General features: G+C 44.2%; 1 protein-coding gene and 1 non-coding gene across 2 annotated transcripts in view; one reads left to right on the forward strand and one right to left on the reverse strand.

The window, feature by feature from the left end:
* Positions 1 to 23430, forward strand: part of ADAM19 (ADAM metallopeptidase domain 19) — an 81228-nt gene that overhangs the window by 25272 nt on the left and 32526 nt on the right. The window contains exons 5-6 of the mRNA XM_038771683.1: positions 14810 to 14888; positions 18206 to 18282. Of these exons, the coding sequence (XP_038627611.1) occupies positions 14810 to 14888; positions 18206 to 18282 (156 nt within the window). The remainder of the gene's footprint in view (positions 1 to 14809; positions 14889 to 18205; positions 18283 to 23430) is intronic.
* On the reverse strand, positions 8124 to 8251 carry LOC119920185. The gene has a single exon (XR_005447948.1). It is a non-coding gene; the product is annotated as a U6atac minor spliceosomal RNA (small nuclear RNA).

The raw sequence follows: 23430 nt of genomic DNA on the forward strand, positions 1-23430 counted from the left end.
CTCATTCTGCCCTGTTGGGTTAGGGTTTGAGCTTTTTAATAATTCTCTTGGTCTATATAAAGCATACATAGTGAAGTCATAGAGAAATCTGCAGAGACCTTTCCCAAGTCCAATTACAAAGCGCTGACCTTAAAATACAGAATACCTCAAAGAAACAATCTGTAGGTCTGGCAGCCAATTCCAATATCTAATTTTACACTACTGTATCTTGGGAGCACTACACTGCAGTTTTCTAATTCTATGAACTGTACCTTTCCCTGTGCTTGGAATAACAACCAGACCTTATTTTCAATGCACTGATTGGGCAGATAAGACGCTGGGAGTTCATTATTTGTTCATCACTTCCTGCCTTTATCTGGTTTACAGGATTTGTAAGAGGATCTGAAGTAGGGATTTTACTGAGCTGAGCTCAGCAGGAAGGATATTCCAAATTCTCTTTTGTCTATGCCCTGTCTCTCCATAATGACTTTCTGCATGGAACCCAGCCTGGAAATGAATGACAGGAAGCAGATGACTGTACTGCTAGCAGGTCAGACAACTGCCTTAGAACAGGCTGGGCAAATATACCTGATGCCAGGCTGAGAGACAAGACATCAAAGAATGGTTTCTCAAAGCCATATGTGAGAATGTAGATCCCAGTGAATGTTTCTGTACACTTGTCTATTTTTCTGCCTTTAAATCTAACTTTGCAGATAGAATTTTGGGCTGCTAATATGCCATAAAGTTCACTGGACATCAGGGCAGCTAGAGAAGTAATAATAATAATTTTGGTATTTATTAAGCTCTATGTGCCAGGCGATGTAGTAAGCGCTGGGGTGGATACAAACAAATCAGGTTGGACATAGTCCCTGTCCCACAAGGGGCTCACAGTCTCAATCCCCATTTTACAGATGAGGTAACTGGGGCACAGAGAAGTGAAGTGACTTGCCCAAGGTTACACAGCAGCATTAGAACCCATGGGCAAAATTGGGCCTGAACTCCTCATCTTCCCTCCTAAATCCTCTCCTCCATCTCACTTCCCATCACAATTGACCACTCTGCCAACCTTCTTGTCTCTATAGCCTGTAACCTTGGGATTTTCCTGGACTCCTCCCTCACCTTCAACTACCACATTTGGTCTGTCCAAAAATCCTGTCAGTTATTCCTCCACAGCGTCTTCAGAATCTGCCCTTCCTCTCAATCCAAACAGCCACCATGCTGGCCCAGGCACTTAAAATTTCCTGTCTGATTACTGCAGCAGTCTCCTGCCCAGTCTCTCTAATTCTAGTCTCTTCCATCTCCAATCCCATACTTCACTCTACTACCTGGATTGTTTATAAACACTGTTCAGCACAAGTCTCCCCACTTTTTTTTCATTAAATGGGTATTTACCAGGCACTGTACTAAGTACTGGGGTCGATACAAGATAATCAGGTTGGACACAGTCCCTGTCCCCAACATAGGGCTCACAGTCTTAATCCCCATTTTGCTGTGACACAGAGAAGTTAAATGACTTGCCCAAGGTTACCCAGTAGGTAAGTGTTGGAGCCGAAATTAGAAACCAGGCTCTCTGACTCCCTTTCCTCTTAAAGCAAAAACAGCAGTCATTGGATTTAAAGCACTCAACCAGCTTTTCCTTCTTACATTAACTACTCTCTTCTCCCACTACACCCGAGCTTGCACTCTTTATTCCTCTCAAGCTAACTGCCTCATTTTTGCCTCCCCTGTCAGCAGCCTTTTGTTCACATCCTTTCTCTTTAGCCAAAAACTCCTTCTCCATTTACATCCGACTACTGCTCTCTTCATCTTCATAACTCTTTTGAAGTCACATCTCCTCCAGTAAGCCTTCCTGATTAATTTCTTGCCTCATTGCTTTATATCCCTTAACTGCTAATTCATCACTTCCCCACCACCCAACTACTCATGATTCCCCATAGCACTCATGGACATATCTTTATACTCAGTTATTGCCTCCTAGCTGGAACTTATTTTAGAGTCTGTCTTTGCTAGATAGTATGCTCCTTGAGGTTAGGGATCATAATAATCATAATAATTGTATTTTAAAGTGCTTATTATGTGCCAAACACTGTAATGATGATGATGATGGTATTTATTAAGTGCTTGCTATGTGCAAAGCACTGTTCTAAGCGCTGGGGAGGTTACAAGGTGATCAGGTTGTCCCACGGGGGGCTCACACTCTTAATCCCCATTTTACAGATGAGGGAGCTGAGGCTCAGAGAAGTGAAGTGACTTGCCCAAAGTCCCACAGCTGACAAGTGGCGGAGCTGGGATTTGAACCCACGACCTCTGACTCCAAAGCCCAGCCTCCTTCCACTGAGCCACGCTGCTTTTCTACTGCACTAAGTGCTGGGCTAGATACAAGATCATCAGGTTGGATACAATCTCAGTCCCACATGGGGCTCACAGTCAAGTAAGGGGGAGAACAGGTATTGAATACCTTTTTGACAAATGAGGAAACTGAGGCACAGAGAAGGGAAGTGACTTGCCCAAGGTCACAGCAGGCAAGTATGGAGCCAGGATTAGAATCCAGGCCCTCTGACTCCCAGGACCATTGTATTTCCACAATGGAAAACTGCTTTTCTAATTTTATTCTCCTGTATTAATTCTGTTGTACTCTCCCAGTAGTTAGTACAGTGCTCAGCATACAGTAAGTGCTTAATGCATTCTATTGATTAATTGATTGAATGGGAACTCATTTGAATATATGCCTAAGTAGTACACTGGAAGGGGGAAATTAACCCCTTCCCAAAATCTCTAGCTCTCATTCAGTTCAGTCCTATGTATTAAGCGCTAAGTGCTTGGGAAAGTACAATATAACAATAAACAGTGACAATCCCTGCCCACAACAAGCTTACAGTCTAGTAGGGGGTGACAGACATCAATACAAATAAATAAAATTACAGATATGTATGTAAGTGCTGTGGGGTGGGAGGGGGGAAGAGAAAAGGGAGCAAGTCAGGGTGACACAGAAGGGAGTGGGAGGTGAGGAAAAGTGGGGCTTAGTCTGGGTAGGCCTCTTGGAGATTTGCCTTCAATAAGGTTTTGAATCAATCAATCAATTGTATTGAGCGCTTACTGTGTGCAGAGCACTGTACTAAGCGCTTGGGAAGTACAAGTTGGCAACATATAGAGACAGTCCCTACCCAACAGTGGGCTCACAGTCTAGAAGGGGCCCGCTGTTGGGTAGGGACCGTCTGTATATGTTGCCAACTTGTACTTCCCAAGCGCTTAGTACAGTGCTCTGCACACAGTAAGTTCTCAATAAATATGATTGAATGAATGAATGAATGAAGGGGGAAAGAGTAATTGTTGGATTTGAGGAGGGAGGGCATTGCAGGCCAGAGGCAGGATGTAGACTAGCTTGTGTTAAACTTTGCTGTAGTAGTTTAAAAAAAACCAAACTTCTTACCTAGGATATAGTTGGTTTTGGAGTCAATGAGATTCACCTGTTCTAGATGAGACATCAATGGATCATCTAAATAATTGGAATAAGTACCCTGGTGTTTTTATAGACTTTGAGAACACTTTCTTCATACTCAAATGATACTAACCATTAAGCAGGAGTCTTTACAAATCTGATTCTAGAAATCTGAGTGGGTTCTAGCTCTTTTCTCTTTTAGTGCTTTGATCTGAGACTCTGGATTAATGGATTTGTAAAAGGGGAATACTTATCTTCCATCCATAGCCCCACGTAGTTTTTTCACAAAAAGTTATACAGTTGAAGAGCCAAAATGATAAAATAGAAATGCATTCTTCATGCCTTACTAAACTGCTGAAAATCTTTGAAGAGGTTAGTAAGCAGCTGGGTCAAAGAGGCCAGTGGGCATGATATATTTATGTTTTCCAAAGCTTTTGAAGAGGCTGAGTAACCATGAGATTATAGGAAATAGTCCTGTTATGGATTGAAAGCTGGCTAAAAGATAGGAATAATGGCATTTTTCAGGATGAAAAACTAAGTAGTGGAGTACTTCAGGGATCAGTACAAGGACTGGTTTTTGTACATCTCCATAAGTGATGTGGAAGGAGTGTGCAGTTAAATCTCCAAATTTGCAGATGGATACTGAGGTCTTCTGCGTGGCTATGATGGTAAGGATGACTTTGTAAAGTTGAGCATTTGTGCCCCCAAATGACAGTTAATCTTCAGTAAGAACAAATGTAAAGTAGATCATCCAGGTGGGGGGAAAGTGATCCAAGCTACAACTATATGATAATGGTCTCAGAGCTATCATTCTCAAGTTAGGAAAGAGATCTTGGTATTCTTGACGACTTCCTTCTAATCACTGGCACATTGATGGCAGCCAGAAAGGCTAATAAAATGCTGGGCCTAAACAGAATGTTTGATTTATATTTTCCCTCACCAGTTACTATAGGTAGAAGAGATTATTACAGAGCTTAATGACTAACCGATTTCCATATTTCAGATAACAGCCTATGAGGAAAGTGAAGCCTGATGGGCTAAACTTAGATTCGGCCATAGGAGCTTGACCTAGTGGAAAGAGCACAGGTCCGGGAGTCTGAGGATCTGGTTTCAAATCCCAATTGAATCAAATGCTTGCTATGAGACCTTGGTCAAATCATTTCACTTCTCTGTGCCTCTGTTCTCCTGTTCTCCCTCCTCCTTCTGTAGACTGTGAGCTCCATATGGGACAGTTTCTAGCTGGACCCATCTCTCAGTGAAGTACTTCTCAGAAAAATCTTCACTGATCTATTTTTTTATGGTATTAAGTACTTACTAGGTGTCAAATACTGTTCTAAGCACTGGGGTAGATATGTGAGGTAGGTTGGACACAGTTCCTGCCCCACATGGGGCTCACAGTCTTAGTACCCATTTTACAGATAGGAAACTGAGGCACAGATAAATGAAGTGACTTGCCCAAGGTCACCCAGCAGACAGGTGGCAGTACTGGGATTATAAGCCATGACCTCCTAACTCCCAGGCCCCTGCTCTATCCACTAAGCCATGCATTTTTGAAAACCGGGAGTGTTTGTTATTGTGAGACAATTAGGACGGCCTTTCCCAGGAGGGTTCACTGGAGTACCTTATTGATGGAACAGCTGTTGTCCTCTCTGGAGCAAAATTTCCATATGGGCCCATCTCACTTAACTGATTGCATTGCAAGGGAAGAGAGAGGTCATAGCCAATACAGTGAGGGCTACTGTAACAGTCCACACCCCAACCTCCCTGTAATCTGGAATTATGATGTAATCTTCCATCCTAATCTAAAATTCTAAATACTTGACCTCTACTGTAACCGGGTGATGCAGCAAGAGAGAGGCTGCCCCTCATTTTAGCATCGCGTCTTCACTATAAGGCCTTTCATGGGTTTTCAATCTGGTGTGAAGACTTGGGCTTTGTTTTAAACAATGATATCATTGAGCGGATGGAGCCAGGCCAGGATCTCTCCAAGCCATTTTAAGGAGAAACACTGTCTTTATGACATCTGTACATCATGGCTCCATTCCAGCCCTTTTCTCATTTGCTCTGCACTGACCCCTCTCGCTAGGCTTTGAGCTTACTGAAAACTGGCAGCCTCGGCCTTTTCCCTCCACTCCCACCCAGGGTCCATTGTGATGAGTTTGGATTTTGCCTGACTTCAGCTCCGTAAATGGCCATATTATACTGGGGGTCAGCTTGCATGATTCTTCCTCTCCGCATTAGAATCTTTTAGTCAGGAATAAAGCAAGGCAGCGAAACTCCAGTGTCAAGGCAAAATACTAAGGAGCTTGAAGTGGGGGGATGAGTGAAGGATAGCAAAGGCTGTGAGATCAGCATATGGCGACTGCTGCTACAGCTGGGAGCTGGATGACACATAGCCTAAAATTAAATGCCCGGAGGCCAATCAATAACCCATTCAGAAACGAAATGGCCAACACCTTCAAAATGTCAAAAAAACCCTACCTAGGATTAGGGTTAGGGTTGGGTCTATGTTGACAGTTAGGAAAAGTATTGGAGATTGGTTTTGTCAGTCCAACGGTAGTCTAATGGCTGTCTGGTCTATAGTTGATAGTGTGATTTAGCAACAATTGTCCTTGAGTTGGAGTTTTGAGGATTTGTTGCATGGACTTGCTAGGGTGAGCCTGCAGCTCTTGAATAGGATTTGTAGTCTGCATTCTTTTAGTTTTTCTAAGCTTCTGTTTACTGATGAGGGGTAGAGGGAGTGGAAGGATGTGACTAAGCTTGCATGTCTGATGATTAGTGATCCGAGGTTACACATTCTAGGCCTATGCTCAGACAACTTCATCATCTGTAGGTGAGAGGAGATTGGTATCCTTTGATACTCTGGAGGTTCTGAAGAACACTTCCATGCACATACTCAGGAGGTTTACAGACGTTCATAGGAGGAGGTAGAGTTTTGAAAATAGGTGCTTACACATCAGAGGCTGCACCTTGGGCTCTGCTACTAGGATTGGAGTTAGGCTTCCCTACTGGGAACAGAAATTGGATCTACAAACTCTATCATATACTTGCCCAAGCATTTAGTACAGTGTTCTGAACACAGTAGGTGCTCAATAAATGCCACTGGTTGGTTAAATTAGTAGGTGTTAAATAGCTTTTAGTGCCAATCTATGAGTCCCAGGAATACCTGGTGCTCTATGCCCTCCTGGAGGGGGAACTGACCAAGACATTTCCACCCAGAGCAGATGCGTCTTGTACTTCTATTGGTCCTATTTATGTTGGTTTGGTGGACTTAAAGTGGATAAAAAAGGTTCCAATTCACAATCAAATTACAGCTGAGTCAATGGTATGTAAGCTCACTCTGTGCAGAACATTGTAATGAGCGTTGAAAACTCCTTAGGCCCAGAGCATACTCTTGTACCTATGTCTTTTAAACTCTAAATATGACTTCCCAAATAATTTTTAGGTTTTATCCTTTAGTTACTGTGGCTATATCTGTGTCCAGATGAGATGAGCAAGGAACAGTGAGTGGGAAGAGGGGGTGGGTGGCGACAAGGATATTGCTCTTTTATCTGGAAATGCTCATCTCTTCAGGGTGTAAATTGAGATAAAGCAGGGTGTGAACTCCACCCTTGATTAGGGTCCCTGAGACTCAGTTCCCCTTGCCTTTAAATGACTCCTTTATTGTTAAAGATCTTTTGCACCGTAGAAAAAGGAGGTGAGCAAACTTTAGGAGCAAATAACAGCATTCAACTGCTTGAAAAGGCAGTTCTGAAGTTGAGCCAAGAATGAAAAGGGGCTCTGATCAATTAATCAAATAATGGTATTTATTGAGCACACTGTGTACAGACCACTGCACAAAGCCTTAGGAGAGTACAGTACCAAAGAGTTGGTAGGATCCCTGCCCACAAGGAGCTTGCAATGGAGAGAGGAAGACAGACATTCGAATAAATTACAGATCAGGGAAATGGTAAGCTGTGAAATATAAGTGCTGGAAGTAGGATGAGTATCAAAGTGCTTGGGAGGTATGGGAATAGAGTAAGATCGTTAATATGTTTTGTTTTGTTGTCTGTCTCCTTCTAGACTGTGAGCCCACTGTTGGGTAGGGACCTTCTCTATATGTTGCCAACTTGGACTTCCCAAGGGCTTAGTACAGTACTGTGCACACAGTAAGCACTCAATAAATACGATTGAATGATTGAATGAGCCTATAGGGAGGTACTTGGAGGGTTAAAGAAAATCACAATGCCGAGGAAGTAAACAATATTAATGAAAACATCCTACAGTATAATGTAAAAGTCAAATAAGAGCTGACAAGCTGTGGCTGTAGGAGGTAGATGTAATGGAAAACAGTTTAGAAAATAGAAGTGTTGACTTAATGCATTGTTTGTGACTTCCCGAGTAAAATGGGAAGGAAACATACCCGTAACCCTGGCTTTCTGCCAGGCTTTGGGATGACGCCATTTTGCTTTGCATCACTGATGAAAGGATTGCTAACAAAAATGGATCTTCTCTTCAGTGTAGGTGCCTCAGAGATAGTACAGTGCCTGACACATGGTAAGCGCTTAACAAATACCATAATTAATTATTAAATGCAAACTCGGTCATCAATGTCCAAGAGTTTGTCAAAGTCCCAAGGGTCATCATCATCATCATCATCAATCGTATTTATTGAGCGCTTACTGTGTGCAGAGCACTGTACTAAGAACTTGGGAAGTACAAGTTGGAAAAAACTTGGTTAGATGCCACGACGTAGGTGGCAATGCCTTAACCATATATGTGTTGTATAGGCCACTAGGACCTCTTCCATCCTTCTCAAGGGAAGTGCTAACCTTCTTTCCTTTCATACAACACAGTTTCTTAGTTCTGCATATGGGTGATTCTAAGCCTGTGGACAGCATTGTACCCTCAGAGGTACCTTGGTTCTAGCACTTTGGGAAAGTAAGGGAAGTGGTTCCCCTGTAGTTGGGTGTTGTTAAACATACTTTGTAGCTTGTCTTATGTGTAGTGGCCTCAGCTGTAACTTCAGCCCTGCCAGTTATGCACATTAAACACACCCCACATATGTGTTATTAATTATGGTATTTGTTAAGCACTTACTATGTGCTAGGCACTGTACTAAGTGCTGGGGTGGATACACACAAATCGGATTGGACACAATCCCTGTCCCCTGTGAAGCTCACACCTCTGCACACAGTAAGTGCTTATTACAACGGAATGAATTTTACAGGTGAGGTAACTGAGGCACAGTGAAGTGACTTGCTCAAGGTCACACAGCAGACAAGTGGCAGAGCCTGGATTAGAATCCATGGCCTTCTAACTCTCAGGCCTGTGTTATATCCACTACACCATCCTGTTTCCCCCTCTAGAAATGAGGTCTGGACCCAATCCATCTCACAATGGACCTGTTTGCTTCCTGGGTTTGGGCATTTTCAACCTAGGCAGGCATCTCTCCCAAGTAGTATCCTACCAACTACTATCTCAGTTCTTATACACTCACAGTCACCTGTAGCATTTACTGAACATGCCAATGTATGTCCTCTACCATTTAAGCATTCATTTATTCTATTTGTCCATTTTGCCATTCTCTTTTTCCTCCAATCTGTAAATGACTTTGTGTCTGAGTCCCCTGTTAAATTATAAGTATTCTTCTTTCAAACTCACTGTTATACTCTTCCAAGTGCTTAGTACAGTGTTCTGCACGGTGCTCAATAAAGACTGTTGATTGACTGAACTCCTTTATCAAATGCTGGAATGGGCCCAGCCCCGTGCTGGGCGCAAAGTACAGATCTAGGTAAGACAGCACTGATTCATAGTTTGGTGGGAGCAAGAGGTAAAAGATAAAAGAGTTAGTAGAAGTTGAGAGATTCCCATTTAAATTTTATATTTGGGGGTCTGTGTTGTCCACCCTGCAAATACACAGTTATTTCAGGTTTGTTTCATTTTGGAGGCCTTGAGAATGGAAGTAAGTTATTGGGACTTTACTCTCATGATTTGGAGTTTCATCTAGGAGGAGATCTTGTTTTATGTTGTGCATTTGGTTGGTTTCTCCCATCCAGGGGAAGTATTTCTCACCGTTTTCCACTCAAAATTATACAGATAAAATCTGAACACCCTCAATAATAGTAATTGTGGCATTTGTTAAAAGGTTACTCAGTGCCAAGCACTATACTAAGTTCTGGGTTAGATACAAGATAACCAAGTCAGACACAGTCCCTGTCCCTCATGGGGCTCACAGTTAAAGGGGGAAGGAGAATGGGTATTTAATCCTCATTTTACAGATAAGGGAACTGAGCACCAGAGAAGTTAAGTGATTTGCCCAACGTCCTCATTTTACAGATGAAGGAACTGAGGCCCAGAGAAGTTGTGTTTTGCCCAATATCACACAGCAAGTAAGGGATTAGAATATACGTCCTCTCACTCCCTAGCCCATGTTCTTTCCGCTAGGCCATGCTGCTTCCCACACTATTTCCAGGGCTGCCCATCAGGTTGTCAGCATGTGCAGAAGGGCTTACGGGAGTTCAAAAGATCGGACACTGGAGTTGAGAAAGAGAAGCAGCAGTTCCCATCATTCCCCTTTAAATCAAGCCTAATGAATATTCTGCGGTAGAGTCTTCCTGAACACAAATCCCTCGAACTGTTTCCTGAAAGTTTTAGTGCAACTGAATGATGAAACATTTGCCTCCTGCAGAATTTATGCTGAGCCAGCTAATGTCAAGAAGGAAATTATACTGAGACTGTGTGGTGAATGAAATGCCTTTATGGTTCCCTGATGCTGTGCTCTCATCTGCTGGTATTATCTGTGCGGAGAGCAGCATTATTGAATCTGAGCCTAGTAACCAGGTACCTAGTGGTATACATTAGCACATCAAACCTCGGCAAAATTGGGATTTCCCTCTGCCAGAGAGAACTTTTGAAAGCTGAGATCAAAGTTATGGTGTTCACCCTTAGGCAGAGATGGACCATGCATCCTTTCCTTCTGAGAAGGAACAGAGATGAAGGCATCAGAGTGGCCCAGATAGGCCCATTGCAGGAGTGAAGGCCCCTTTGATGAGATATTTCTAGTCCTCTTTGCAAATGCAATTTTAATCTCGTTTATAGTCTGGAGCATAGGTAATTTGAGTTCCATGGGCAGTTTCTAGTTTTGCACATTTTACATTACTTTTCACTTAAAAGCTTCTTTTGAGAAAAACCGAGGCTTGCTTTACATGGATTCTGTCTTCTTTCAGAAAGCCTTTTCTGGGTAAAGAAAAGAACACATGCACCTGTCAAAAAGGGACTCAACCAGGTTATGCAAGCACTGTCTTCAGAATTACTTGTCCAAAGAAAGGGAAGAAGAGGGAGCCATTTGGACACTTGTGATTCTGATTTTACCCCTTTTTTATGTTTTTCTGAGATTTTTGAAAAACATTAGGATGCACCTTTCGTATTCATTCATTAATTCAATTGTATTTATTGAGCGCTTACTGTGTGCGGAGCACTGTACTAAGCGCTTGAGTATAGGTACTCAACTGGGTTACACAATCACCGTCTTCCTCCAGAGGGAGGAAGAGGGAACCATTTGGACACATGTGACTCTGATTTTGCTCCTGTTTTTATTTTTTCTGAGATTTTTAGAAAACATTAGGATCCTGCATTCTCTCTTCAGCCAGCCCTGGCTCTTTTGGTGTCTTTCATTTGAATGACTGTCCATGCCTCTGCAGCTCCAGAGAAGGCAAATAATGCCTTAGTAATAGTAGAAATGGTATTAATGGAACCCATTGGGTGCTAAGAGCTTGGGAAAGTAAAGCAGAAGTTAGAGACATGTCCTATGCCCACAAGGAGCCATAATATTGGAAAGAGCCGTACAGTGTGTTGCTGTTCCTTACAGATAATGTGAGGTGCAGGAGGTGGTTGCTTTCTGTGATATGTAGCTATGTAAGCAGTAAAATGACAGGGCCTGAGGTGGTAGGCTTGTGAGAAACTACTCAGTGAGAGATTGGCACACAAAAGGCAGTGATAATAATAGGGCCTTTTCCCTAAGGAACCAAATATTTCACTGTCGTGATCTCATAGAGCAGCTCTGATTCCTGCTTTCCAGGGAAACCTTTTTAATCCCGGCTCTGGCATTTGCCTGCTATGTCACCTTGGACAAGTCACTTAGCTTCTCTTTGCCTCAGTTTCCTCAACTGTAAAAATAGGGATTAAATACTTATTCTCCATCCCTGCTAGATTTTGAGCCCCCAGTGGAATAGGGGCTGTGCCTGACCTGATTTTGTATTTATATCAGCATTTAGTACAATGTTTGGCATATAGTAAGCACTTAATAGATTCTTATTCTTCTTCCTTCTTCCATCTTCTTTCTTCTTCTTTCCAAAGAAGTTGAATTTCAGGCCCAGTGACTCATAAGAACATACTGAAATGCCATCACCTTGTCAGAACAATGATCCATTCAGTTTTGACAGTGATCTGCTCTGCTGGTGGACAGGGTGCTTGGAGGAATCATGTGATGATTGTGCTCCATGTCAGTCATTCTACTGTTAAAGGCTGTTCAGCTAAAATCCCTAACTTTCCCCCTCTACACCCTTACTTTCTTCCAAGTGACTGCCTGTGGTTCTGCAAAGGTGTTGGACTAGAAAGCCTGGCTCAGGAGCTTTCTCTGCCCATCAGATTACCCACTTAGGGACCATGTTTTAGACAGGAAATGAAAGTCATGAAGGAAAGGTACGTTCTCCTTTCCTCCTCAGAAACAAACACTTTTTCAGACTTGGCCCAACAAAGCTCAGTTGGCAGTCAAATAATTTGGTTTAATTCCAGCTGATTCAATCAGTCAATCAATTAATGGTATTTATTGAACACTGCTTGTGTGCAGAAAACTGTGTAAGTGCCAAGGGAGTACAATACAACAGAGTTAGCAGCATGGTCCTTGACCACAATAAACTTACAGTGTAGAGGAAGAACAATACAAAATAAGTAATTTCTGTAAGGCTGGATTGTTCATCAGTCCTTGATTTCCCCGGTCATTCAAGAATTTCAGCTGCAAGTGAGCACTAGCCAATTGAGCAAAAAGCTCTTTAGAGAGAAATTAGATACCTGGGTCCTAATTACCTGCTGGTACAAGGGAGAAATACAAGAGTCTGTACATCTTTCATCCTTTTCTGGGGGGTGGGGGCAGGAGGGACTCTTCTCTTTTGAGGTCCTTTCGGGTCTCATTACCAAGCAAACTGGGACTGATGAGATAATAGAAAAGAGGTTGGATTATTGCGAGAAGTAGAGTGAACCGTAAAGAAAACTCCATTCATTCATTCATTCAATTGCATTTATTGAGCGCTTACTGTGTGCAGAGCACTGTACTAAGCACTTGAGAAGTACAAGTTGGCAACATATAGAGATGGTCCCTACCCAACAATGGGCTCACAGTCTAGAAGGGGGAGGTCCATTGAGGTGCCTCAGTTTCCTCATCTGTTAAATGTTCTTTTCATTTTGCAGCTACATTTTTCCCTCTCCAGGGAAGGGTGCAGGACATTGCTTTGAATGTTTTTTTTCTGAATCCTAGGGAGGCTAAGAATTTTCATAGCTGGCTGTGTTTGAAGAAAAATGAGCTATCTCTCTGTATGAGAGAACAACCATTATACATGTGAACTTCTGGCCTGTCATCTATTATGTGCTGGTTGACGAGAGATTTGCAGTCCAGAGTGAAGAGACACTTAGCATTGCTCTCAGCAGACATGTCTGATGTTTTCTGTCACTTGTTAAATTTTTCTTGCTCTCTGACAGCTCACAGGTACAGCCAGGAGGATGGGACATAAGATGACTAAAAACACACGTTTTCCATTTCCTTTGGAAGCTATTTGTATGCAGAGGAGCAGAACCTGTGAAGATTTGTGGTCGCCTGAGATAGGGTTAGGGAAGAAGGTCAGATAAATTAGGAATTGATCCAAACCTTCTGATGACCCAAGCTTCTTCACACAAACTGCTCTTGTATTTTGCCTTATTTTAAATTTCCTTGCTGTGTCCCTTTGTTTTAGGCCAAGGCTAGAGGCTTGAAGGGTTGAAATGTGACGAGAGACAATTCTTATGGTATTTTCCATCTGGCTGGAAGCAGGATCAACTAGAAATTGTTAAGGAGAAATGCAAAAATCTCCATGCGATTCTGCAGATTCCAAAAAGATTCAAAGATCTGGACTCAGCATCTCAATTAAACTGGGATTTCAACACCTATGACCTCATGTTCTTCAATCTACATCTTCATCGGGCAGTGTTCAATCCGCATATATTGTACAGTACAGTATATATACAGTACAGTGCTTGACACATAGTGAGCTCTTAGTAAATATCACAGTGATTATTATTATTAGCCCTCTACATGGGGACTAAGTGGGTTGAAATTTACTCATCTGAAAGCATTTTTTTCCTTTCTTTACAATGTCATTTTGTCTCTGGCTTTAAGAGAAGCAATCTTTTTGTCTTCTGGATGCTGCTGATCCCAAAGCAATCTGGTTGAGTGAGCTTAGTTCCTCTTGAGAGCAGAGTTGAATGTTTCTTTCTCGCTGTCTGGGTCCTTTATGGCCAAGTAGTGGCTTCCCTACAGTAATCCTGCAGCCAGGAGGAGCTGAAGAGAGTGACTTATACATTGCAAGCCTTTCCTAAGCTTTCTGAGAGAGTATTACGGCTCCGTTCCAAAGAGATTCTTTTTTTAAACTTGCGAACCCTGGACAATCTCTCTTGAGCGTTCTTTGATTTATTGTTACCTTTCCGGGAGAACTGACCCAGGCTGTGTTGAGAAGGCAGAGAAATGCTTCCCCAGCCTCTTGAGAAGTAAATCTGCCTTGCCCTAGATAATTATGTCCAGCTTGTTTCTGCAAGAGCATGTCCTTCCCTTAGTGGGAAGATCAAGGTTCTGAAATTTCTCTGGAATCACAATCCACTCAGAGTCATGGGTAGTCATGGGGGGCTCTTTGGGTATAGAGGACTTTGAATACTAGAAACAGACCCATAAAGCAAGCCTAAGGAAATTCCCCTGAGGTTTAAATTGCGCTCAGAAGCAACAATCAATTTGACATACAGAAGGTCATGAGAAGCATCATGGCTTAGTGGATAGAGTCAGAAGGATTTGGGTTTTAATACCAGTTTCACCACTTGTCTGTTGTGTGACCTTGGCCTAGTCACTTAACTTCCCTGGCCTCGGTTACCTCATCTATAAAATGGGGATTGAGACTGTGAGCCACATGTTGGCCAGGGACTGTTTCCAGCCTGATAAGCTTGTATCTACCCTAGTGCTTAGTACAGTGCCTGGCACCTAGTAAGTGCTTAACAAAGACCATAAAAAACAAACAAAGGACAATTCCCATAGCCTGTGTGTTGATAACTTGAAAATTGCTAAATCCATGTCTGGAATCTAATGAAGCACAACTTGGCTTCTGTTATCCTTAGGTACCTGTTTGCTCCAGGTTACACAGAAATTCATTACTCCGAGAGTGGAGCCCCTCAAACCTCCACTTTGAAAAATAGGGTAAGTAATTATGATCTCAATTCTAAGCCTTTTTAGTTGGAAACTGGGGAGAAAGAGCAGAGGATGCTTTGAGGCGCTGCTAAGAGCTTCTGAAGGCGATTGATCTCTTCTGGACTGGGACCTCCTCTGACATTCAGATCTGTCAGGGGGTTGAAAAGCATGGACCTCACAGGCGGAGGTTTATTGGAGCCCAGAACCACTGTGCAGTGGGCAAGCCTCTGCTCAGGAGGGCTCCTCTGTGTCTGCACTTGTGTGGATGTTGGTAACTGAGTGGGATGGGATTTGCTGAAGGACATTAAACAATCTAGTGATTTTGATGCCGCCTGCAGCTGGCAGAGGAGAGATATTCTTTATAATCTCCAGAGCTGGAACATCCTCAGCTTGGAGTTGACTCGCTCTTGCTCTCTCTCTCTTTCTGTCTCTCTCTCCTCTCCCTCCTTCCTCTGTGCGCCAGAGTTGAAACCCGTTCCCTGCTCTGCAGGCTCTGGCTGTTTGCCCTCATTTGGAAGGCCGCAGCTGGTGCCAGATGGCTCCTGTTCAGAAAAGTCTTCATGAACAGCCTGCCCTGGAGCTCCCGCTGCAGTTCCAAGATCTAGCTGGATTGGCCATAGTCTGTAAAAGAAAAAGGAGACAAAGCATTTGAGATCAGCCTTCCTGGTAGAGTTTCTCAGTCCGTGGGGGGCTATGGAGTCAAAGGTGCACGAAATGCTGGAACTAAAAGGACCCTACTGCCGTGTTTGTCTCCCAGTCTTCCTTGTGAAGAACTTTCAGGAGCAGTTAGTTAGCTATCCTTTAAATTGGCCTCTGCCTGAGGCCACTGCCAACACTTTTGCTGGCCAGGTCCTTACAAATAGAAATAATACCTTCAGGTCTCTTCTTCTGCTATTGGAGATCTCTAGACTTTAAGCTCATTGTGGGCAGAGAATATATCTTTCAACTCTGTTGTATTATACTTTCCCAAGTGCTTAGTTTGGTGCTCAATAAACATGATTGATTGGAAAGATCCTGCCAAAGGGGCCATGAGGGAGGTAAGCAGAGGCCCCTAAACCTGCCCCTAAAGTGAGTAATGAAAATAGTAATAATTGTGGTAATTGTTAAGTGCTTACTATATGCCAGGCACTGTACTAAGTGCTGGGGTAGAATCAAGTAAAGTGGGTTAGACAGAGTCCCTGTCCTTAGGCCACGCAGCAGTCAAGTGACAAAGTTGGGATTATAACCCAGGTTCTGGCTCCCAGGCCTGTGCTCTATCCACTAGTCACATATTCCTCCTTCCTCCCATTCTTGTCCCTCTGCTTCCCCCTCCCCCAGAGGATGGGGTATGGAGGGGGGGCAAGGAAAGAGGGAAGCTCCAACTGGCAGTCTTTTGGGGGTAGGAACGCTAAGGATGGCAACAAAGCTGGAGAGAGAAACTTGGAGATCCTTTCCCAGCCCTACCCAATCCCGCTCATTTTCCCCAACCACGAAGACACCCTCTCATCTACTTCAACAGACGTCTAACTTGGAACCTGGGGATGTATCCAGACTCAGCTCTAGTCAGTCAGTAACATGTACATGTAACAGTAACAGCTACATGCCTAACTTGTGGGCATTCAGCTCAGATCCGTCACTCATTCATTCATTCAATCGTATTTACTGAGTGCTTACTGTGTGCAGAGCACTCTACTTCTTGCAGAATTTAACTGCAGAATCTGCCTGCAGGCTGGTTGCTGGCACACAAGGACAGTTTGGGGATGTTTACGTTATTTAAGTGGGTCATGTTTAGAGAAACAACAGGGTTAGGAACTTCACAGAGTTTCCTGGACATCAGAAACATTGCCACTGCCACCAATGCCCGGCCTGCCAGTCAGTCCGTTTCCTTTCTCCTGTCTTCGTGGATTTCAGTGGATTTTCTTTTTTCAAACCCCCCAACCTCAAATGAGAAATAGGGCTGAAGTCATCCAATTGCTTGAGATTTGACCCAACCCTTCCCCAAACTCAGTCTCGATTCCCCAGAGGCCCACAGGGAAGCTGCTCTGTGATCTAAGCCCCAAAGAGCTCTCAGACTGCAACGGATGCCATCATTGATGGGGTGGTTTGATTGTTTTGATTATTGCTATTTATGGGCTCATTGGTTTCCTGTTCTCCTTCTCAGTTCCAATGGCTTTATTTAGAAATGACTGGTACTGATTTTCCAGAGCTGGCAAACCCAGCAGGCTGGAGAGCATTGTGAAAATGGAACAATCATGTTGATAGAGTGTTCATCACACAATTTTCCTCTTCCTTTACCTCTTCAATGATGAGTGTCTGGTGTGGTTCCCTCTTGGCAGGGAAAACCCTGAGCATGTCAGTGTGAGAGAGACTGCATCACTGCTTGTGATGGTGATTTACAGCTGGGGGTGATGAGACTGGTTTGTAGATTATAGGCCTGAGAATCAGTAAAGTTTCTGGAGAGAGAAACAGCCTAGCCTAAAGCCTTCTGTTCTTCCTGTTGCAAAAACATGATTTCCACACCTATGGATGTCAGGGTAAGTCAAACAAGGAGAGATAGTACAACGTGCCTTGTATCATCTGCCAAAGTTGTGTTTATTTGAATAAAAACACACACGCACCAGATGTTGAAGGAAACTCAGCCCAGTGGCCAAAATATTTCATCCAGACACTAACCAGGCTGTAGTTACAACAACTGCTCTGGCCCCGTGTATTGTGGCCTGCTTGCAGAATTAGCACTCATACAGATACAGCACAGGAGTCGGAAGGACCTGGGTTCTAATTCTGGCTCCACCATATGTCTGTTTTGTGACCTTGGGCAAGTCATTTAACTTTTCTGGGCCTCAGTTACCTCATCTGTAAAATGGGGATTAATGCTGAGAGCTCCATGTGGGACATGGATTAAGAGTGTGAGCCCCATGTGAGACAGGGACTTTGTCCAACCTGCTTAACTTGTATTTACTCCAGAGCTTAGAACAGTGCTTGACACATAGTAAGTGCTTAACAAGTACCATAATAATGGCAATGTCAGCATTAATAATGATTATTATAATAATGTAATATTAATAATTATTATTCATTAGGGGGGAGTGAAGCAGTTACTTCTGTACTCATAATCCTTCTCTTTTCAGCCTTTCCTGTAACATCATAGAATCAGGGTCACTCCTGGAGCTGTCTCGTCCCTGTGTCCTACCTTCCTCGACCTTTCTGTCCTTTATTAGATTGGGAGTAAAAAAGAGCTTAGTATCATCCAGCACTGACATGGACAAATGGATTTTCTGCTGGAAACAGACATGTTTGAAGATACTCCTCTTTGCTGTTAGCTTGACGGTCATGTTTTCACCTTCCAGGATCGGTGTTTTTACCATGGGACAGTGAGGGGGATGGAACAGTCCAGCGTCACACTGAGCACGTGCCAAGGGATTCGGTAAGGAGAGGGGAGGGTGCCAGCTTGGGAGATGCCATATCACCTCCTGGAGGTTCCATCTCAGCCATTTAGGACCATCATTTTCTCAGCCCCAGGGACTTTTTTATTCTTCAGATAAAAGTTTCAAAATGTCATCGCATTTCGTCACGAAATCTTGGTTAAAGATCATGTGGTTTTTTTAGTGGACAAAAAAGGGTTCTGGGTTGATTGGGCCCATGTCTGCAAGGGATATAAAGTACAGGCAATCCAAAAACCTAATTTTACCAATAACTTCAGTCCCTTCCCCTACCAAGTGTCCCCCTTCCCATAACAAGCAGCAAAATGGAGGGATTTGAGTTTCACTGCTCTGTGCTCTTTTTTTTAAAATGGCATTTATTCAGTGCTTACTGGGTGTCCAGCACCGTTCTAAGTGCTGGGGTAGATGCACGTTTATCAGGCTGGGCGCAGTCCTTGTCCCCCATGGAGCTCACAGTCTAAGAGTGTGGAAGAATAGATATTTTGATCCCTATTTTTTATAGATGAGGAAAGTGAGGCATAGAGAAGTTAAGTGACTTGCCCAAGGTCACACAGCAGGCAAGTGGCGGAGCCAGAATTAGAACCCAGATCCTCTGGCTCCCAGGGCCATGCTTTATTGTCTAGGTCACGCTGCTCCTGGTCACAGTAGCTTGAACATCTCAGCGAGTTGGCCAAAGATGGGCAGCAGGAGAGAGAAGAGCAGAAATGAGGCTGGATAATCCAACTAAATAGATCCTGGATAATCCAGATTTAACTTTATTGTACTCTCCCATGCTCTTTGTTCAGTGCTCTCGCACAGTAGGTCCTTAATAGATACTGTTGATCAATTGATTGTCCGGATAAGAAGTTGGAAAAGGAATAATGATCTGACCACAGAATCCTACATGAATCACCTTTCTTTTGGGTTTTTGAAAGCTTTTGCCTGCAGCCATTGAACTGTTTTTCCAACAGTCTCCAGACCTTAAGTCCTTCTTTCATCCATTTTAGTGCCTTGGATTCTGGGATCCTATGATATGCCAATAGGTCATGGGTCCCAGGACAGCCAGCTCATCCATCTACCCGAATCCCAAGACCCAGATATCTCTACACATATTTCAGATCTCTAGCATCTGTGAATAGGACGCTGATTGTTTGTGGCCTCCATTGCAAAGCTGTTTGGAAAGCTGGCTGATGGGAATTAGTACAGTCAGGAAACAGTTTTGCCAGAAAGTTAAAAGAAAACAACAGTAAAATCCTCTCAAGTGTTATGAATAAGGCAAAATTTTTTGTGGTGCAAATAGGGTAAACTGTAGCCACCTGCAGTTTATGAGGACATAATACATTTCCCATAAAGAGGAAGGGAATTTGCAGGTGTGACCTGATTCTCTCTGGTCTCAGCTTCTACGGAAGTGCCAGTAATTCTGCTCAGTGCACACTCAGCCTCTCGTAAATCATCCTGATCCCCCACAGTGTAGAGAAGCTGGGGACCCACACATGTTTTCACTTTGCTTTCTCAGCTCCCCGGGCCTCCACCCTCTGGGACTAGAGCCCCCAGAATCGGTTCCGGAGGCTGATTTAGGAGAAAGCTTTTACAACTAGAAAGCTAATAGCAAGATCCCAGTGGGAAACTGAGCTTTAGCAGGTTTCGAGCTCAGTGCTTGGGATTGGGGTTCTGTTTTAATATAACACCAGAGTCACCGCAAGATGGTCAAACATCTCTGCAATGGAAAATCTCCATGGCAATGGCTTTTCTCACACCAAGAAGTATGTTCTCTGTGATTTTGGTAAATGCGTATCATTTGTACAGAAGAGGATCCTGGGTCCCTATGAAACAAATGCAGAGGAATTCTGCTCGGTCTCAATTTGGGTTCTCTCTCCAGCTCAGAAGCTGCTGCCAAAAGTCTGCAAGCCCTCCTCCTCAAAGCGGTTTTCTCGTTCTGCGACAGGAGAGCTGCAAGGGCAGGACAGCCCAGTAGGGTGCTGAACTTGGCATTTCTGCTCATTCTTGCTGCTGCTGCTGATGGTCTTTGTTAAGTGCTTACTATGTGTCAAGCACTGGGGTAGATACAAGCTAATCAAGTAGGACACTGTCCATGTTCCACATGGGGCTCACAGCATTAATCCCCATTTTACAGACGGAGGTAACTGAAGCACAGAGAAGTAAAGTGATTTGTCCAAAGGCACACAATCGACCAGTGGCAGAGCCAGGATTAGAAACCATGTATTTTTGACTCCCAGGCAGGCCCATGCTCCATCCAGAAGACCCACGCTGCTTTCTCATTAAACCACACTGCTTCTCTTGCCGGGAGCCAGAGATGCTCACTGCAAAACCACCACGTCTAATATTTCTCCCACCTAGAGCCTCCCCCCACACGTGTCACCTGCAGTATGGCTCTGCCCACCAGCCCTCCCTAGAACTGGACTGGAGAAGTGGTCGAGATCCCTTGGGCTTCGTTTACAAGATGTGTGTGCCACTTGCTAAAGTTGAGTAACCATTCCTGTTAAGTGAGTCAAAAATATTTCCAGCTCCATTTTACTCTAGGCTTCAAGCAAATGATGAGTTATTGGGAACATTACTTTATTTTCTGGAAGATGGGACAAATAAGGATGGGCTGAAATTGAAGCAAGAAGGGTTAGGTTAGATGCTAAGAGGTACTTCAAAATATAAGGAGACTGGAGTATCTTACCGAGAGACTTTGTAGTATCGCCTTATGGAAGTTTTTTTTCAAAAGTAGGAAGTGGTACTTCTGGCATAGAGGCAGAGGAGTGGAGTAAATGACCTCTAAAAGTCTCTAAAAGGGAGAATGGGTGAGTATAAACTAGGGCAAGTAAATTTGGGAGCTGACTGACATGATTATTGAAGGATTTCTTCAGTAAAGCTGAACTTGGCAGGGTCCCAGAGCCGCAGGTCTCATTTTCTTGAGCACATGTCATTGTAGTCCATTCATTCATTCATTCAATTGTATTTATTGAGCGCTTACACTGTGCAGAGCACTGTACTAAGCGCTTGGGAAGTACAGGTTGGCAACATATAGAGACGGTCCCTACCCAACAGTGGGTTCACAGTCTAGAAGGGGGAGACAGAGGAAAAAACAGAACATATCAACAAAATGAAATAAATAGAATATGTACAAGTAAAATAAATAGAGTAATAAATATGTACAAACATATATATATATATATATATACATATATACAGGTGCTGTGGGGAAGGGAAGGAGGTAAGGCGGGGAGATGTAGAGGGGGAAGAGGGGAAGAGGAATGAGGGGGCTCAGTTTGGGAAGGCCTCCTGGAGGAGGTGAACTCTCAGTAGGGCCTTGAAGGGAGGAAGAGAGGTAGCTTGGCGGAGGTGCAGAGGGAGGGCATTCTAGGCCAGGGGGATGACGTGGGCCGGGGGTCGACGGCGGGACAGGCGAGAGCGAGGTACAGTGAGGAGATTAGTGGTGGAGGAGCGGAGGGTGCGGGCTGGGCTGGAGAAGGAGAGAAGGGAGGTGAGGTAGGAGGGGGCGACGTGATGGACAGCCTTGAAGCCCAGGGTGAGGAGTTTCTGCCTGATGCGTAGGTTGATCAGTAGCCACTGAAGATTTTTGAGGAGGGGAGTAACATGCCCAGAGCGTTTCTGGACAAAGACAATCTGGGCAGCGGCATGAAGGACGGATTGAAGATGGGAGAGACAGGAGGATGGGAGATCGGAGACGAGGCTGATACAGTAGTCCAGACGGGATAGGATGAGAGCTTGAACGAGCAGGGTAGCAGTTTGGATGGAGAGGAAAGGGCAGATCTTGGCAATGTTGTGGAGGTGAAACACTATCAGAAACTCACACCTGCTAAATGGACCATTCAAACTCTGCATTCGGCGGGGCACCTTGGCTGAAGGGAGAGGCACCCAGCAGCTCATGAGTTTAGTTTGAGTCTCCTCTCTTGCAGGCACACAGCCCAGACAGCTCCAATTTATTTCATTAGTATGATTTAATTTTCATAAAACTATAATGCTGAATGGTGGCAGATGAGTAGCCCTCTTGGCCTCCTAGATGGCTGACTTCCTCCCTGCCTCTCCCTGCTTCCCAGCGCTAGGTCTGCCAGCACCAGTATTTAATAAATTAAATTAACTGACTCTCCTAATGGGATAAATGGCTGGTTCCCCCTCAAGGAAGGACATTAGCGAGCTGGATGGTTATTGGCTGCAGAAAGGGCTGAAGGAGTCAGCTCTGTAGAAGAATCAATCCCTCAAGGTCAGAATGGGGTTTGTGAAAGGGTGACAGTCCTTTCCATTCTAGCACTGTTCTAGTAGTGTTTGAACCCCTGTTGCCTCTCAGGCAGAACCAATGGGACAACTATTCAGGGCCCTGCCAAGTTGCAGGGCGCTTGAAACTTGCTGAAGAGAAGGTTTGGAGGACGGAGGGCAAGTGGGTCAGGAAGCTGCCAGAGTAGAGAAATCACTTCATCAGTCAGTGAAGCTTCTCTGCCCATGCCTCACCTCTCTCCTCATTCCCCTCCTGACAAAATGAGGGTGCAATGCAAGAGGAAAGATGGAGGAGCTTCTCTAGGGCTAGTCTCCTTCCATTGGAACCCTTCCCACTGAGATCTCTAAGCTTGAGAGAAACAAGGGCCTTTACTCCCCATCCTTTCTGGGAAGCCGCATAATGTTCCCTTTGGCTGGAGAAGAGGTAACTGAGACATAGGGAATGGAATCATTTTTCACGTCAGCATTATCCTGGCTGGAGCTGGGAACAGTCTCTTGAAGAGACAGGATGTACAGCTGATTTTTTTTCCCTCCTAGTTTTCCTTCCTGATTGGGCCCCAGCCTGATCAAACACCCGGGGCCAGCACCAAGCTTGGTCCTATCCCACAGGAGCAGCTCACGGAGGAAAGAGCTAGGCAGCTGCTGTGGCACGGATTTCTGTATAGGCCGGGGAGGAGCAGCACTGTAAAAGGAGAAGATTTGCTTTGGATGGAGCCTGAAATCAGGGTTGTATGTGCCAAGGAGTGGTCTCCTTCCTGGCATCTTTGGAGTTTCCAGTGGCAAGAGGCTTTACTGGAAATAGGTCGAGACAGAAGCAGGTGTTCCCAGAGGAGATAGAAATGCTGACCCAGTCAGGGGGATTCCTCTCAGAGGAAGGGGACTTGGTCTGCATCTGACTGGTGAACTGAGTT

Source organism: Tachyglossus aculeatus, chromosome X1 (genome assembly GCF_015852505.1).
Source record: "Tachyglossus aculeatus isolate mTacAcu1 chromosome X1, mTacAcu1.pri, whole genome shotgun sequence".
In the NCBI taxonomy this organism is placed as follows: domain Eukaryota; kingdom Metazoa; phylum Chordata; class Mammalia; order Monotremata; family Tachyglossidae; genus Tachyglossus; species Tachyglossus aculeatus.